The 16840-nt window shown below is 45.7% G+C and overlaps 1 protein-coding gene across 1 annotated transcript in view; it reads left to right on the plus strand.

Moving 5' to 3' along the window:
* Nucleotides 1-16840, plus strand: part of CCDC158 (coiled-coil domain containing 158) — a gene marked incomplete at both ends in the record, with an annotated part of 69144 nt that overhangs the window by 39330 nt on the left and 12974 nt on the right. The window contains 4 exons of the mRNA XM_083368038.1: nt 693-851; nt 8490-8582; nt 10197-10313; nt 12124-12272. Of these exons, the coding sequence (XP_083224164.1) occupies nt 693-851; nt 8490-8582; nt 10197-10313; nt 12124-12272 (518 nt within the window). The remainder of the gene's footprint in view (nt 1-692; nt 852-8489; nt 8583-10196; nt 10314-12123; nt 12273-16840) is intronic.

Consider the following 16840-nt stretch of genomic DNA (forward strand, 5'->3'; position numbering starts at 1 on the left):
GTTCTAGTCCTGCCTTAGGCATGAAAGCCAGCTGGGTGACTTTGGGCCAATCACCAGGAGACGGTGAGTTCTAGTCCCGCCTTAGCCATGAAAGCCAGCTGGGTGACTTTGGGCCAATCACCAGGAGACAGTGAGTTCTAGTCCCAGCTTAGCCATGAAAGCCTGCTGGGTGACTTTGGGCCAATCACCAGGAGACGGTTAGTTCTAGTCCCACCTTAGGCATGAAAGCCAGCTGGGTGACTTTGGGCCAATCACCAGGAGACAGTGTGTGGGGGGCTAATGGCATGATGTGAAAAAGGATAATTGGAGCAAATTTTGTAAGAAACTCCGCCTTAACATATTTTGTCTCTGAAAGTAGCTTTCAGTCACAAAACCCAATGCAGTTCCCCTGAATTCCCTTACAGAAAAAGTCAAGTGCCCGTTCCATCACAACTTAATTGAAGTCCCTCAAGATCAGGTGTATTTATAAGGTATAGTTAAAAAAAAATTAAAACGGGCACCACACACATCAAAAACAGGTGGATCTTCGACCACACGTCTGTGGGCAGCTCTTGACTTTTGTGTGGACATTCGTTGTGATACCTCATCTTTGGAAATCAAAAGCAGTGTGGTAGTTGCTGTTCCTTGTTCAAGATTCTGCAACCTTGTTTTGTTATTTTTTTTTCTCTCTCTCTCTCTTTTTGCCCACACAGGAAAAACACTACTTGAAAGAAGAGAGGATCCGATTAAGTCAAGAACTGAGCTGCATGGCTGCTTTAAACAACAAATTGGCTGGAGAATTAGAAATCCTGAAGTCCCAGGATAAACGTTTAAAAGATAAACTTCTGACAATGGAAGCTGCTCTAGATAAAGTAGGTTTCCTTAACCCCTCTGCACTTAGTCTTCGACTTACAACCATTTGTTTACTGACCGTTTGAAGTTCCAACGGCACTGAAAAAAGTTACTTATGACCAGTGCTTTTTTTGTAAAAGAAAAAGGTGCCGGAACTCACACATGTCATACAACCTGCCTTGCCTACCCTACAAGGTTCCCTCCAGAAAAGGTACCGGAACTCTGTTCTGAGCGTTCTATGACAAAAAAAGCCCTGCTTATGATCACTTTTCACACTTACGACCATTGCAGCATCCCTCATAGTCACATGATTAAAATTTAGATGTTGGGCAACTGACTCATATTTGGGATGGCTGCAGTGTCTTGGTGGTCATGTTATCACCTTTTTGTGACCTTCTGACAAGCAAAGTCAATGAGGAAGCCAGATTCATTTAACAACCAGGTTACTGACTTAACAACTGCAGGGATTCACTTAACAGCCGTGCCGAGGAAGGTCGTAAAATGGGGCAAAACAAAGCTCACTTAACAACTGTCTCGCTTAGCGACAGAAAATTTGGACCCAATTGTGGTTCCTGTGGAGAACTAAATGTAATTCTTCTTTCCAGGAATTGCCCTAAGAGAGGGATAGGCAACCTTGGCTCTTTTATGACTCGTGGACTTCAACTCCCAGAATTCCTGAGCCAGCCATGCTGAGGGGAAAGGGAGAGGTTTCCAAGCTGAGCCATGCTGGCTCAGGAATTCTGGGTATTGAAGTCCACGAGTCATAAAAGAACCAAGTTTGCCTACCCCTGGTATAGGGTCTCCTGCCTGAGCAGCGGGTTAGACTAGAAGACCTCCGAGGTCCCTTCCAATTCTGTTATTCTGTTATTCTACTCCAAAGTCCTGGTTTTCATTCTGAGATGTTTTAAGCCCTTCAGGGATGCTTGGTCTACCACATAGACCAGGGGTAGGCCACCTTGGCTCTTTTATGACTCGTGGACTTCAACTCCCAGAATCCCTGAGCCAGCCATGCTGAGGGGAAAGGGAGAGGTTTCCAAGCTGAGCCATGCTGGCTCAGGAATTCTGGGAGTTGAAGTCCACGAGTCATAAAAGAGCCAAGATTGCCTACCCCTGCCCTAAGAGAAGTCAGGTTTAGCACAGCGTGTTGAAAACCAAACAATTACCCATGGAACACTGCAGGGAGCCATGTGCAGATCTGCACACTGGGGAAACAAAACCACCACTTCATAAGCGCATGGCACAACCTAGGAGAACAAACCCATCAGGACAAGATTCAGCAGTCCATCTGCATTTAAAAGACAATGGCCACTTTTTTGAAGACTGCAAAGTCTACATTTTGGACAGAGAGGACCGCTGGTTTGAAAGAGGGTTCCAAGAGAGGCCATCAATGTCAAAACTGAACAGCCGTCTCTCAACAGAGGGGGAGGGATATAACATCACCTACCTGTCTATAACACAGTCCTTTCAGCAGTTCCAAGAAGGCCCCACACCCCTTTGCACCACTCAGGTGAACCCGAGGACACAGGTAAACCTCCAAGTGGCCTCAACAACTCTCTAAAAGAAGGCAAATGACCAGCTGTCTGCAAGGAGTATAAATCCTTCCATTCCCCACCATCCAGTCAGAGCTGAAGAAGCTTCTGGGATGAGAAGCAGAACGCCTTCAAAGAAAAACAAGAAAAGTCCCGTTGCCTCATGAAAAAGCACCAATGGATGACTGAGTATCTCCATAGACATTTACCCATAGAACAATTGGGAATGTCTGCGGAGGAAATAGAAACCAGCCAAGATGGAGGGCCCGACTGTGTGATCAAAGCTCCGCCCCTCTTTAACCTGTCCAAGGGGGCCTGTTGTGTATGTAAATAGTTAGCAATAAGCAATGAAAGAGATTGCAAACACAGTGCAGCTTTGCAAGGTTAAAAGCGGGAAAATAAGGTGCAATCATTGGACGCCACAACCAAGGAGCGGGAAAACAGACTGTTTGTATTGGTTACAGTTCAAACGCTTTCTCTATAAAAGGGCTGCAACATTTGACAGTTGACAGTTGACTTTGTGTATTCAATAAACTCGTTCATTGTTAAACCACTCTGAGTCCTCGTCAATTAGAACCTAACAACTGGCGACGAAGGTGGGATTGACAGAAGACCAGAGAGTAGGAAGAATTGTCGTGAAGGCGGCAAATTCAGAGCGAGTCATAGTCAACCGAGCGGCCGCGGCAGAATAGGAAAAAAAAAAAAAAAAATTCTCCGAATGGCGCAAATCGGGTCACTGAAGGAATTTGACCCTAACTTCCCCGAAGATTGGGAAGAATACATCGGTCAGGTCGAAGGATTCCTGTTAGTGAACGGAATCACCGACGACCGAAAAAAAGCGGCGGCACTTTTGACAATTTGCGGCACACCGGTCTACAGAATCGCTGTCGGGCTGTGCCAGCCACAACCAGTCTCCAGCGTGCCCTATGCCGACCTCCTCGCAAAATTAAAAGTTCACTTTACTCCCCGAAGGTCCGAACTCTTTTGGCGGCGCATCTTTGAAAAGAGGAATCAGAGACCGGGGGAGTCCATACAGAAATTCGTCGCTGCCGTCAGGGAAGCCGCAGTACGATGTAAATACGATAATTTAGAAATAAGAATTCGGGACAGAGTAGTACTGGGCTTGCGTGATGAACAACTACAAAACAGAATAATCGCCAAACCCACCGGCGATTTGCAGGAAGTGCTCGACGAACTTCTAACTTACGAGTCAACCGGGTATCGCGACCCCCCCCGCAGTAGCATGGCAGCAGCACCCGAGATCAACCAAGCGGGCTATGTGGACTGCGGGGAGGTGGACCAGCAGTGGGAGGAAGAGATCGCCGAAGTTTCCAGGCGATTCGGAAAGATGGCACCTAGACAACCCAGAAGCGAGGGGCCCGAATCCGCCCGCCGTCAGCAACCCGCAACTCCGCAAAGACAACCGACTGGGGCGCAACGACCGTGGCGGGACACAGCAACCAGACCGCGCGACAATGACAGCCAGAACCGATGCGGCAGCTGCGGCGGCAACCATCCCCGTGCATCCTGCCGATTCCGCACAGCGAAGTGCAGGGCATGCGGCAAGACCGGCCACATCCAGGCCATCTGCAGAAACCGCGCTCGCGACAACCGTCTGAACGAAGTCGATGTGTGGCCTGAGGGTAAGGTAACCCCTATTGCTAGTGGCAAGGAGACCCCTAAAACCCGGGTTAAAATTTCAAACCTAGGGGAGGTGGCGCGAATCAATAGGAGAAGGCAGGGAAGTGGTCACAATTTTCCGGATGGAAAATTAAAAATCACAGTCCTTCTGCAAGGGGTCCCTTGCAGAATGGAAATTGACTCAGGGGCTTCAGTGTCGATAATTTCCACTGAAACCCTTGAGAGAATTGAACAAAGAAGTGGAAAAAGACTTCCACTTAGTCCCACAAACATTCAATTAACAGACTTTCAAAAAAGTCCAATAAAAGTAAAAGGGAAGATCAGCCTTAGTGTAGAATTTAAGGGGTTTAAGGGGGTCTTAGAACTAATAGTTACAGAGGGGAATAGGACTAGCTTAATTGGGCTTAATTGGTTTCCTGCCCTGGGAATTTGGATTGGGGGAATAAATTCCGTAATTAGAAATAAGACCCTCGAATCCGTCTGCAAAGAATTTGCAGACGTATTCGATGGATCTCTAGGCAAGTACAAAGGGCCCCCCATTAATTTTAACCTAGACCCCTCGGTAAATCCAATAAGGCTAAAGGCCCGGAGGGTACCTTTTGCCTTAAAAGAAAAAATCGAGGCCGAGCTCGACCGGCTTGTAGGCCTCGGAGTTTTAGAACCCGTTGAGGGCGGCCTGTGGGAGACGCCGATTGTCACACCCCTCAAACCCAATGGGGATGTGAGAATCTGTGCCGACTACAAGGCCACCCTCAACATAGGAATGAAAAAGCACGCTTACCCGGTCCCGACGGTGAAGCAGGTCCTCGCCACGATCCAGGACGCCGCCATCTTCGCCAAGCTCGACTTGGCGCATGCGTACTTACAGTTGACTGTTTCCAAGGAGGCTGCAGAGGCACAGACAATTGTTACCCACAAGGGGGCGTTCCGAGTCCACAGACTGCAATTTGGAATTGCAGCAGCTCCAGGCATCTTCCAAGAGGTGATGGAGAGGACCTTAAAGGGCATACCTGGAGTATGCCCTTACTTCGATGATGTCCTAATAGCTGGAAAAGATGAAGGAATATTAGTAGAGCGGCTGGAACAGGTACTGGGCAGATTCAGGAAGGCTGGATTAAAACTAAAAAAAGAAAAATGTAGCATAGGGGTTAAATCCACTGATTTTTTGGGGTTCAGAATTGACAAAAGTGGAGTCCATCCTACCCCTGAAAAAATTAAAGCAATAAAAGGGGCTCCTGAACCTAGGAACAAGGCGGAGCTACAGGCCTTCCTAGGCTTAGTAAATTTTTATCACACTTTTGTGCCACATAAGGCTGCCATTGCAGAACCACTGCACAGGCTTTTAGACAAGAAGACCCCTTGGCATTGGCAGGACAAGCACCAAGCGAGTTTCCAGACCTTAAAAGACATCCTTTCCAGTAGTTCAACTGTAACCCACTTTATAGAAAATAGACCAATCTACCTGGCGTGCGATGCTTCGCCTTATGGCGTAGGGGCAGTAATTAGCCATTTAGACGCCCAAGGAATGCAAAGACCCATTGCTTACTACTCCCGCACACTAACCAAGGCAGAGCGGAACTATGCTCAAATTGACAGGGAAGCTTTAGCCATAGTGGCAGGAGTTAAAAAGTTCCATGACTACCTATATGGCAGGAACTTTACAATTCTGACAGACCACAAACCCCTGCTTGGACTGTTTACCACAGATAAACAGACTCCCCAAATTATGTCTCCCAGGATGCTGAGATGGTCCATCTTCCTCTCAGCATATTCATTTTCCCTCCAATACCGCCCAGGTAAGGACATGGGTCATGCAGACGCTCTTAGCAGATTGCCCCTTAGCACAACAGAGGAGGACCCTGCCCCAGTGGGACAAGTAATGTCCCTACAAGATATTCCTGATCTGCCCCTAACTGCTAAAGACATAGCTGAGGCAACCAATAAGGACCTCATCTTAAGGAGAGTAATGGCCTGGGTCATGAGCGGTTGGCCCAACGCCAACCCGGACGTAAAATACAGTCCATTTTTCAGAAGGAAAGATGAACTATCAGTTCATATGGGTTGCTTACTTTGGGGAACTCGTGTAGTAATTCCAGAAATCCACAAATCAGCTATTCTATTTGAATTGCATGAGGGACACCCCGGAATAGTAAGAATGAAGGCCCTGGCTAGGAGTCACTTGTGGTGGCCAGGATTGGACCAAGACATTGAGGAATGCGTTGCCAATTGCCATCTGTGCCAACGTTCCAGGCCTGAACAACAACACATCCGCACACATAAATGGGAGCTAGCTAGGAATCCGTGGTCCAGGATTCATATTGACTTCGCTGGACCTTTCCAGGGGTTAACGTTCCTTGTAGTGGTCGACAGCTACTCTAGATGGCTAGAAGTAGTACCGGTCAGTTCAGTAACGGCAGGCAGAACAATACAGGCATTAAGGGGCCTCTTTGCCACTCACGGGTTGCCGGATTTAATAGTGTCGGATAACGGGCCACAATTCACATCTATTGAATTTCAGGATTTCCTCAAGGCCAATTCGATTAAGCATAAGACTTCTGCACCCTTCCACCCCTCCACCAACGGATTGGCTGAAAGGAACGTGAGGACCACGAAGGACGCGCTTAAAAGAATCATTCGAGGGGACCGGCATCAGAGACTAGCTGAGTTCTTGTTGGCTCAACACACAACCCCTTGTTCGGCTACAGGAAAAAGTCCAGCTGAAATGAGGTGGGGAAGGAAAATCTTGACCAAGTTGGACAGACTACACCCTGACCGACTCCAACCAAACATTGAATTAGACATTCCTAACAGAACATTTGAAGTGGGGGACTTGATTTGGGCCAGGAACTACGCCCAAGGGGATAAATGGATTCCTGGGGTGGTGACTGAAATCTTAGGTCCCCTATCATACATCATTGAGGGGGAAGGGAACAGGATCTGTAAAAGACACATAGACCAGCTGAGGAAAAGATCTAGCGGGTGTGTGCCAGCTGAGGGGGACCAAAGCTCAGTAAGGGCAAACAGTACAGATAACATTAGGCCAGAAAGTGGTGTAGTGGTTGGGCAAGATGACATATTTCCTGATGCCCATCAACAACAATTCAGTCCAATTGATTGGGAACTACCCCTGCGAAGTAGGCCAGTGACAACTGAATCCCAAACACAACCTAATACACAAGGCAGTACATCTGAAGCCAGTAACCCTGAGCCCAGGTCTAGTAGTAACCAGCAGCCAAGCAGTCAACCAGGAAGAAGGGTCCCTAGCAGCCAAAGTAACAGATACCCCTCTAGAATACATAGGCCACCAAAATACCTAATGGATTTTGTAAAGAAATGACACCAACTGGGGGGTAAGGGGTGTTGTGTATGTAAATAGTTAGCAATAAGCAATGAAAGAGATTGCAAACACAGTGCAGCTTTGCAAGGTTAAAAGCGGGAAAATAAGGTGCAATCATTGGACGCCACAACCAAGGAGCGGGAAAACAGACTGTTTGTATTGGTTACAGTTCAAACGCTTTCTCTATAAAAGGGCTGCAACATTTGACAGTTGACAGTTGACTTTGTGTATTCAATAAACTCGTTCATTGTTAAACCACTCTGAGTCCTCGTCAATTAGAACCTAACAGGGCCTTTGATCACAAGAGTCAAGGCTGCCATCTTAAGTTTTGGAACTTCACCCTGCAGACATCTCTGAGAATGACAGAAATAAATACATTTGCCGCCAGAGGGTTTGCCCTGTTCCTGAGGCCCCAAACTTTGTTATTAGGACTCCAATATGGTGTGAGTGTTGAGTATGGCTTCCTTCTCTTCATAAGGACGTAGAGATGGGAAGTACTGAACTTCCAGAGGGGCTCTGCTCCTTCAGTACTTGCTTTGTGCCGAGCCAAATACCTTCCGAAGTGTGAGGTTGAAACTTCTACATCTTCTTCACCTTCCTACACGGTGGCCTCAAAATTTTAATAGTATCTCTCAAACATTGTAGATTACTGGTTTCTCAGCCTTGGCCGCTTGAAGATGTGCGGACATCATGCCAGCTGGGGAATTCTGGGAGTTGAAGTCCGCACATCTTCAAGTGGCCGAGGTTGAGAAACATTGTGGTACATGTCAAGTTTGGCGTTGAAGTTCTTCACCAAGAATTTGGTGGTCCTTATCTGGTTTAGATGTGATGGTTGGATGTGACAAGCAGACCATGAGTTGAAAAGACAGTTTAAAAATTCAGCCGTGCCTCCTAATTTAAAGTTAAAGTTAAAATGTGCTACTAGCTACAGAATTGGTACGAGATACCTAAATAAATGGGATTGAATTTGTCTTTTTGTTCGAGAGAACTAGAAACCATAGAAGAGACGGTTGGATTCGCAAATAGGGTTCCTGGTTTTCTCAAAACCAGTTCTTGATAACTGGAAACTGTCTTGAATGCTACCGATGGTACTAGATGCAAAATCCACATCACATCCCAGTGGTAAATAACCCACTCCCGATTTCATCCAGGCGTCTCTACAGTTTGCGGAGTGCCAGTGCATCATCCAGCGGCAGGAACAAGAAATGATGCGCTACAAGCTTCAGCACACGTTAGACGTGAAAGTAAGTAAGTCTTCTGCTTCGCCGATACTTTAAAACCATGTCTGAACCATTGCAGGTGGTCCTTGACTTATAACAGTTCGTTTAGTGACGTTTCGAAGTTACAACAGCCCTGAAAGAGATGACTTATAGGACTGTTTTTCACACTTACAACCACCACGGCATCCCCATGGGTCATGTCATCAAAATGCAGATGCTAGGCAACTGATTCAGATTTATGACGGTTGCAGCGTCCGGGGGGAGGGGCACGTGTTCCCCTTTTGTGACCTTCTGATAAGCAAAGTCAATGGGGAAGCCGGATTCCCTTAACGACGGTGTTACTAACTTCACAACTGCATTGATTCGCTGGCAAGAGAAGTCGTGAGACGGGGCAAAACTCACTAAACAACTGTCTCACTTAGCCACGGAGACTTTGGGCTCCACTGCGGTCATAAGTCAAGGACTACCTGTTCTATTGAGCCGTGGCGGTGTAGTGGATAGAATGCAGCACCGCAGGCTAACTCACTGTTCACTCCGGGAGTTCGATCCTGATGGGGCTCAAGGTTGACTCACCCTTCCATCCTTGCGAGGTTGGTAAAATGAGGACCCAGATTGTCGGGGGCAATAGGCTGACTCTGTAAGCCCCTTAGAGAGGGTTGTAAACTACTATGAAGCGGTATATACCGGTACATACCGTCATCTCGTTTAGTCCAAGAGGTTCCATCTCTGACTATAGGAGGAGAGATGTTACCTCCCATTGATAGAGCACGCAATCTGGGTGTCCTCCTAGATTCACGACTCAGTTTTGAAGATCACATTGGAGCCGTGGCTAGGGGGGCATTTGCACAGATTCGTCTTATATACAAATTGCGCCCCTTTTTGGACCGAGATGCCCTACGTACAGTCACCCACGCACTCGTTACCTCCCGTATTGATTACTGTAATGCTCTCTACATGGGGCTGCCCTTGAAGACCACCCAGAGGCTTCAGCTTGTGCAGAATGCAGCTGCACGGGTTGTGATGGGAGCTCCCCGATACTCCCATATTACACCCCTCCTGCGTGAGCTGCATTGGCTACCAGTTGCCCTCCGGGTGAGATTTAAGGTGCTGGTACTTACCTTTAAAGCCCTACATGGCTTAGGTCCGGGATACTTGCAGGACCATCTGCTGCCGGGAACAAATTCCCATCGTCCAGTACGCTCACACAGAGAAGGCCTCCTCAGGGTACCGTCAGCTAGGCAATGTCGGCTGGCGACCCCCAGGGGGAGGGCCTTCTCTGTGGGAGCGCCAACCCTATGGAATCAGCTCCCCCCTGAGCTTCGGATAGCCCAAAACCTCCAATCCTTTCGCCGCGGCCTCAAAACACACCTGTTCCACCAGGCTGACCTAGACTGACAGGCATTTTAATTAATTTATATTTAGTATTTTTAATTCATTTTTTAAATTCTCTAATTTTTTATTGCACTGATGTTCTCAATTTCATTTTATCTTGATTTATGTACTTATTATATGTTTTGTTGTTAGCCGCCCTGAGTCCTTCGGGAGATAGGGCGGGATATAAATCCCATCAATAAATAAATAAATAAATATACCGTAAGTCTAAGTGCTATTGCTGTTCATAAGCATATCTTTCCTCAGGAGCTGCAGGGACCAGGACACACTGTGGGTTCCTCCTCCGTGAAGCAGCGCTATTCAACCTTGCCTCACTCGTCCAGTGCGCCATCATGTCAAACATTTGCAGGCCATATAGCTCATGTAAGTACCATGTCTGCTCTGGAACACGAAACATGATGGCAGCCCTCCTAACTCTCTTCCTCCATCCTCTGTCCAGCTCCGGTGTGGGCTGCCTCTTGTCCCCCCAGTTTCTGGAATGTGCTCCCTCCTTCTTAGGAAACTACCCTTTCTGTCGCTAAGCGAAGCGTTTGTGAAGTGAATTTTGCCCCGTTTTATGACCTTGCTTGCTACACTTGTTAAGGGGGCCACCGCAGATGTTAAGTTAGCAACACGGTTGTTAGGTGAGTCTGGCTTCCCCGCGTTGACTTTGCTGGCCAGAAAGTCGCAGGAGGGGTTCACATGATCCCAGGACGTTGCAACCATCGTAAATACATGCCAGATACCGAAATTGCTGGAATTGGGTATGTCTAGTCCAGGGGTAGGCAACCTTGGCTCTCTTATGACTCGTGGACTTCAACTCTTCAGCATAGCTGACTCAGAAATTCTGGGAGTCGAAGTCCACGAGTCAAAAAAGTGACATGTATGTCTACCCCTAGTCTAGTCTAATGAAGAGAAGGGCCAGGGGTGACGTGATAGCAGTGTTCCAATATCTCAGGGGCTGCCCCAAAGAAGAGGGAGCCAAGCTATTCTCCAAAGCACCTGAAAGCAGGACAAGATGGACAAGATGGAAACTAGTCAAGGAGAGAAGCAACCTAGAACTAAGGAGAAACTTCCTGACATTTAGAACAATTAACTGGTGGAACAACCTGCCTCCAGAAGCTGTGAATGCTCCAACACTGGAAGTCTTTAAGAAGAGATTGGACAGCCATTTGTCTGAAATGGTATAGGGTTTCCTGCCTGAGCAGGGGGTTGGACTAGATGACCTCCAAGGTCATTTCCATCATCATTATCATCATCATCATCATCATTATTATTATTATTATTAATCATCGCATAGTCAGCCAGATGTTCAGACTGGATTTGGCATTTTTGTCTACCTATCGAGTCCTTACCAAGGACCTGGGATAGGCAGATGTGGATGTTTAATGGTATTACAGATATCGTTGCAGCATGGAAGGAGTTCCTAGTAAGGCCGCCTTTTGCAATTGACTAATGGCGAATTTGTCAATGCCAATGGTATCCATGTGGTGCTCCAGTTGTTTTGGGATTGCACCCAAGGCTCCTCCTCCTCCTCCTCCTCCATTATTATTATTATTATTATTATTATTATTATTATTATTATTATTATTATTATTATTATTATTATTATTATTATTATTATTTCTGGATTTTGATAACATGACTATGGGGATGCTGCTTTGTATCACTGCAGGCTTTTCTTCACTGGTTGAGAATCATGTTCAACTTTCTGAATATTCCTTCTTCTGTCTTTAGTCTTTTTAATTCCCAAACTTTTATTATTTTAGCTATATTTTATACTTTACGCTGTAGCACTCATTAATTATGTCAGTGAATCAGACGTACAACTCTTGTTCTCGATTAGATTGTGTGTGTTAAATGAATGCATTTTCTTGCAAGGAACAGAGGAACTTTTTAATTCCTCAAGATTGCAGTATCTTGAATAGTTACAGGCAGGAAAAGATCTTCTTTAAACCTGTGCTTGGAGTTCTGAGGGGGGATGAATAGTATGCAACTACCTAGCAATTTCTCAGATCTCCAGATTCTTTTAGAAAATTATGTGATGAAATACTAAACTGTTTCTTGTCACTATCGAGGGAAATAGTGCTTTAGGGAGAGGGTCCGTGTGTGTGTGTGTGTGTATGTATGTGTGTGTGTGTGTTTCACTAATCAAATCCTCATGAGTCTTTTCAAAATCCATATTTCCATTCAGATACCATCCAAACTTAATTACACCAAGGAGGATCCACTGCGAGATTTAAAACAGTTCCTTCAAGAATTGCGAAGCACAATTGATGAAGTTCCTTCTGTGATTCTTCCCAAAACAGAAAGTGACAGCGATCCTGACTTGAGCAGTACGCTGTAAGGCTATGCAAAATATTGGTAACTTCTGTGTTTAGGATCTCATTTTGGAAATGCATGATCTATAGGCAAAGGGGACTTTGCCAAGGATAATAACAGACATCAGTGGACGCCTCACCTGTGCGGAGTTTGTGTTTATCCATTGAGATTAAATTTTCCAAATTGAGCTCAGTTTGTCTTTACTTCCTGGACACACCCGTGTTGTCTTCTTGGCAACAGTGGAAAAATCACTTGCCATTGTCTTCTCCTGGGATGTTTTTGCAACTACCTCATTCAGTTTATGCCCTGGTATTTTTCATGGGTCTTTCAGCCAAGGTACAGGTAGTTCTCAACTTACAACAGACCATTCAAAGTAACCTCACTGGAAAAAGTGACTTATGACCGTTTTTCATACTTACAACCGTTGCAGCATCCCCGTGGTCATGTGATCAAAATTCAGATGCTTGGCAACTGACTCACATTTATGACGGTCGCAGTGTCCCCGGGGTCATGCGATCCCCTTTTGCAACCTTCTGACAAGCAAAGTCAATGGGGAAGCCAGATTCGCTCAACAACCGTGTTACGAACTGAACAACTGTGGCGATTTGCATAAGAACTGTGGCAGAATAAGGTCATAAAAGGGGGCAAAAGTCTCTTAAGAAGTGTCTCACTTAGCAACAGAAATTTGGGGCTCAATTGTGGTCGTAGGTTGAGGACTACCTGTATTAACCAGATGCCAACTTTGTATAACTTTTTGAAATCAATCAAGATAGCTAGATGTTGCATTCTAGCAGGATGGATGGGTGGATGGATGGATGGAAGGACAGACAGAAGGAGAGAGCTACTGTATACAGCAGACATGTCAAACACAAGGCCCGGGGGACGGATCCGGCCTGCGAAGTGGTTTCATGTGGCCCACGAAGCCATCCTGGAAACAGTGAGGGAACGGCCCCCACTGCCTTGGCCCTGGCCCAGAGACCCTCCTCCTGCCAGAGACCCTCAGATCTGTCCCACTCCTGCCCAGGCCCCCATAAGCACCCTTGATGCGAACAATGTAGAGCTGGCCACGTCCACCCAATAGGCCATACGCACTCTAGCCACGCCCACCCAGTAGGCCATGCCCATCCAGGCCACACCCATCCGGCCCCTTGAGGGCAACCGCAATGCTGATGCGGCCCTCAATGAAATTGAGTTTGACACCCCTGGTATACAGTATACACAAAGACACACATAAGGTTTAATAACCAAGATCTCCCTTTGAAGATATTTTTGTATCAGTGCTGAGAAAGTCAAAACTGTGAGATCTATTTCCACATGGAACAGAAATCTGGCTAGGTGAAGACATGGGGTCATTCAATATAGGAAAAATTCATATTAACATAGGGATGATAGGGTGATGTCAGGAAACAGTTGTTTAAACCTCTCGGATGAGTAGTAGGAGACCACCGAGTAGGACAGAGGTATCCAACCTTGGCAAACTTAAGACCTGTGGACTTCAACTCCCAGAATTCCCATGCATGCTGAGGAATTCTGGGACTTGAAGTCCACAAGTTTTAAAGTTGTCAAGATTGAACATCCCTGGAGTAGGGTATGTGTCTGAACTACAGCTCCCAGTATCACTTGCTGGAAGCCATAGCATTGCATTTAGACAAAACACCTGCACTGCAAGAAGGTCAAGGTAAACTGAGGAAAGAGAGGCAATTTCTGCCGGCTGTGCATTGCAAAAGTGAGTATATCACAGGTTTTCTGCACCTGCTGACAAAGTGCTTTGTGTTTCTATATTTATTATGGGGGGGTGCATTTTGCCTGCTGCTTGCCCTTTGTCGACTCTGGCCTGCTTCCAGATGCTATTCACTGTTAGCCCTGCTTTTCTCTTGAAGGAGTAGTAATTGGGGAAGGGTCTTGCTTGTTACTAATTGTTCCCTTTTGCTTCCTCCCCTGGCCTTCACCTACATTTTTCACATCATCTGGATTGCTTTTGAATGTGGCTTTAGAGCTTTAGAGACATGTCAAGCTCGCGACATCACGTGACGTCGCATGATGTATTGGAGCTTTTTCCCCCAAGGCCAGCAATGGGATAGGCGTGGTTTCTTCATGACGCATCTGGCCTGCGGGCCGGCAGTTTGACACCCCTGCTTTAGAGCGATTTAAAAGAGCACTGAAACCTTGTTCAGAAAGTCAGCTGAGAGTGAGACAATGGGTAACCAAACTGAAAGATCGTATGGAGCTTTGTTTTTATAAACAGGTAGTCCTCGACTTACAACCGTTAGCTTAGCAAGTGTTTAAAGTGATGTTGGGAAAAAAAATGAGGTCTGGTTCCAAGCCGGGAGAAAGATGCTGAAAATTAAAATGGGAGGCTAGCTGCTCAGAAAGGAAGATCTCTGTTTATTGATGAGCCAGAACGTAAAGTGACAACAGCACGTTTCTGGGGTGGCTGACAAAATGGAGTTGAGAATAAAAAGTGGGTTTTTATACATTCTTTGGGGCTTTGTGATTGAGATGCCTGTTCCTGTGTAAGAATATGTCCTTTAATATTTTAATGGCTGTTGCCAGATTCTTATGGGGTCGTGGCTGGCTCTTCAGGCAAGAGGGGAAATGCAAATCCTAGGTGTTTGTCTGAGCAAATCTTGTCAGTTTGGCCTTGCCAATCGTGTTGCTTATTTAGGGTTTCTGCCTGTCCTTTTGTTTATGGTTGGACTCTCCTCTTCAGGTTTCTGCTTCAGGAAGACTGAAGCTGCTTTCTGCCTTTAAGAAGACATTTCTCCTCTTCTCCTTCAGGGGAAATATTCTATTCTGCCTCTTTTTAATATTTTATTCAGGGGAACGGGGGTGGTGGTGGAATCTTCCTACAGCTGTAACAGCAGTGAAAACAGTGATTTACGAGCAGTCCTCGAACTTACAACATTGTCACATTATCAAAATTCAGGCACTTGGCAACTGGTGTGTATTTACGATAGTTGCAATGTGTTGTGATCGCGTGATTGCCACTTGCAACCGTCCCAGCTGGCTTCCAACAAGCCATGTCAAGGGGGGGGGGGAGGGAAGTAGGATTCGCTTAACGACTATAGCAATGATTCACTTGACGACTATAGCGATTCTCTTAATAAGTAAAAAGTCATAAAATCGGGCAAGGCCCGCTTAGTGACCATCCTGTTTAGCAACAGAAATTCTGGTCCCAATGATGGCCGTAAGTTGAGGACTACCTGTGTGATAACCGCAGGGAGACTTCGATATTGCACAAATAAACTACATTGAAAAAAGGATGGTTAAGCTGAAGAAGTTGGCGGAGATGGTAAAACTGACAGTTTTGACTAAAAACAAAACCTTGACCAATTTTACCTCGACTTGGAAAGCAATGTTGGACTTTTTTTGTGAGAAACTGAGAGAAATGAAATTTTGATTTGGGGATTTGATCGTTAGAATCCATATGGGATTACAGCAATAATGTAGACTCTTGTTAATTTTAGAGGAAGAACTTAATGTAGTTTTTTTTTTATTTATATCAGTACCAAAGAAAGTCACAGGTCATTCTACTTCTTCCTCCTTTAACTTGTTCTTTTTCTTTTATCTTGCTTCCTGTCTGATATTTTTCTCTCTTTTTGGGTTCTCTTTCTTCTTGCCTCTTTTGTTTGCATGCATTTTTTTTAAAATTCAGTAAGCTTAAACAAATAAACATAAATAAACCTGACAGATCACGGCCAAGGATCGCCTCCCCATCTGCCACCAGTTTGTTGGACAATTTGAGACGTGGCTAAACCTGTTGTTCAACATGCATGTCTATCCTCTCCCATCTCTATGCCATGCAAAGGAGAATAATTGACTGGTGGGTTTTGTCCCACTATTGGCTGATTTTGGTGGAAGGGCAAACAAAGCCGAAGGAATCCACCAATCACTTTCCTTCACTTGTCCTGCTTTAAAACCATAAGAATAGGACCAGAAGTCAGTCTTGTTTCAGAGCAGATTACGGTTTGGCCACCGAGGCAGCCTTTTTTTATGTCAGCTTCCTTTTCTGCTAACCTACAGACGGGTACAATAGGCTATAATGAAGCCACCACCCAGCTATGTCTTTTCCCAATCACTTCATATAAGACAGTTAAGACTACCCAAACCTGTAAACAATATGATGTATTACGTGGTATTTGCATTTTTACCCCCCATCCAGAGACTTTCCTAGCAGCAAAAGCATTGGCAGAAGATCACATGACCCCTGCAGGTGAGGCGCACTGAAATTTTGACCCGGAATATCAAAATATTGTGATTGGGCCAGATGGAAGAATGTGGCACCTTTTTTTTTTTTTTTGCATTTCTAGCATATTTTTTACGTACTTTTATGGAGTGCCAAACCTCTTTGAACATCAATGGCCTATCCAGAATGCGGTTATGGAGACAATTAAAACACGGCCTTCATTTGTCCCGCATTAAGATTACAGTCACACATACTGTGGTGTTCTTGGTGTTTCTCTGAGCTTGGTAGTTTTCTTGCAGATGTTGCATTACCAAACTCAGCTAGCACTGATGACGTTACCTAGTCTGGTAATGCAACGTCTGCAAGAAAACCACCAAGCTCAGAGAACACCAAGGACCCCACA

This window comes from Vipera ursinii, assembly GCF_947247035.1.
Source record: "Vipera ursinii genome assembly, chromosome: 7".
NCBI lineage: Eukaryota > Metazoa > Chordata > Lepidosauria > Squamata > Viperidae > Vipera > Vipera ursinii.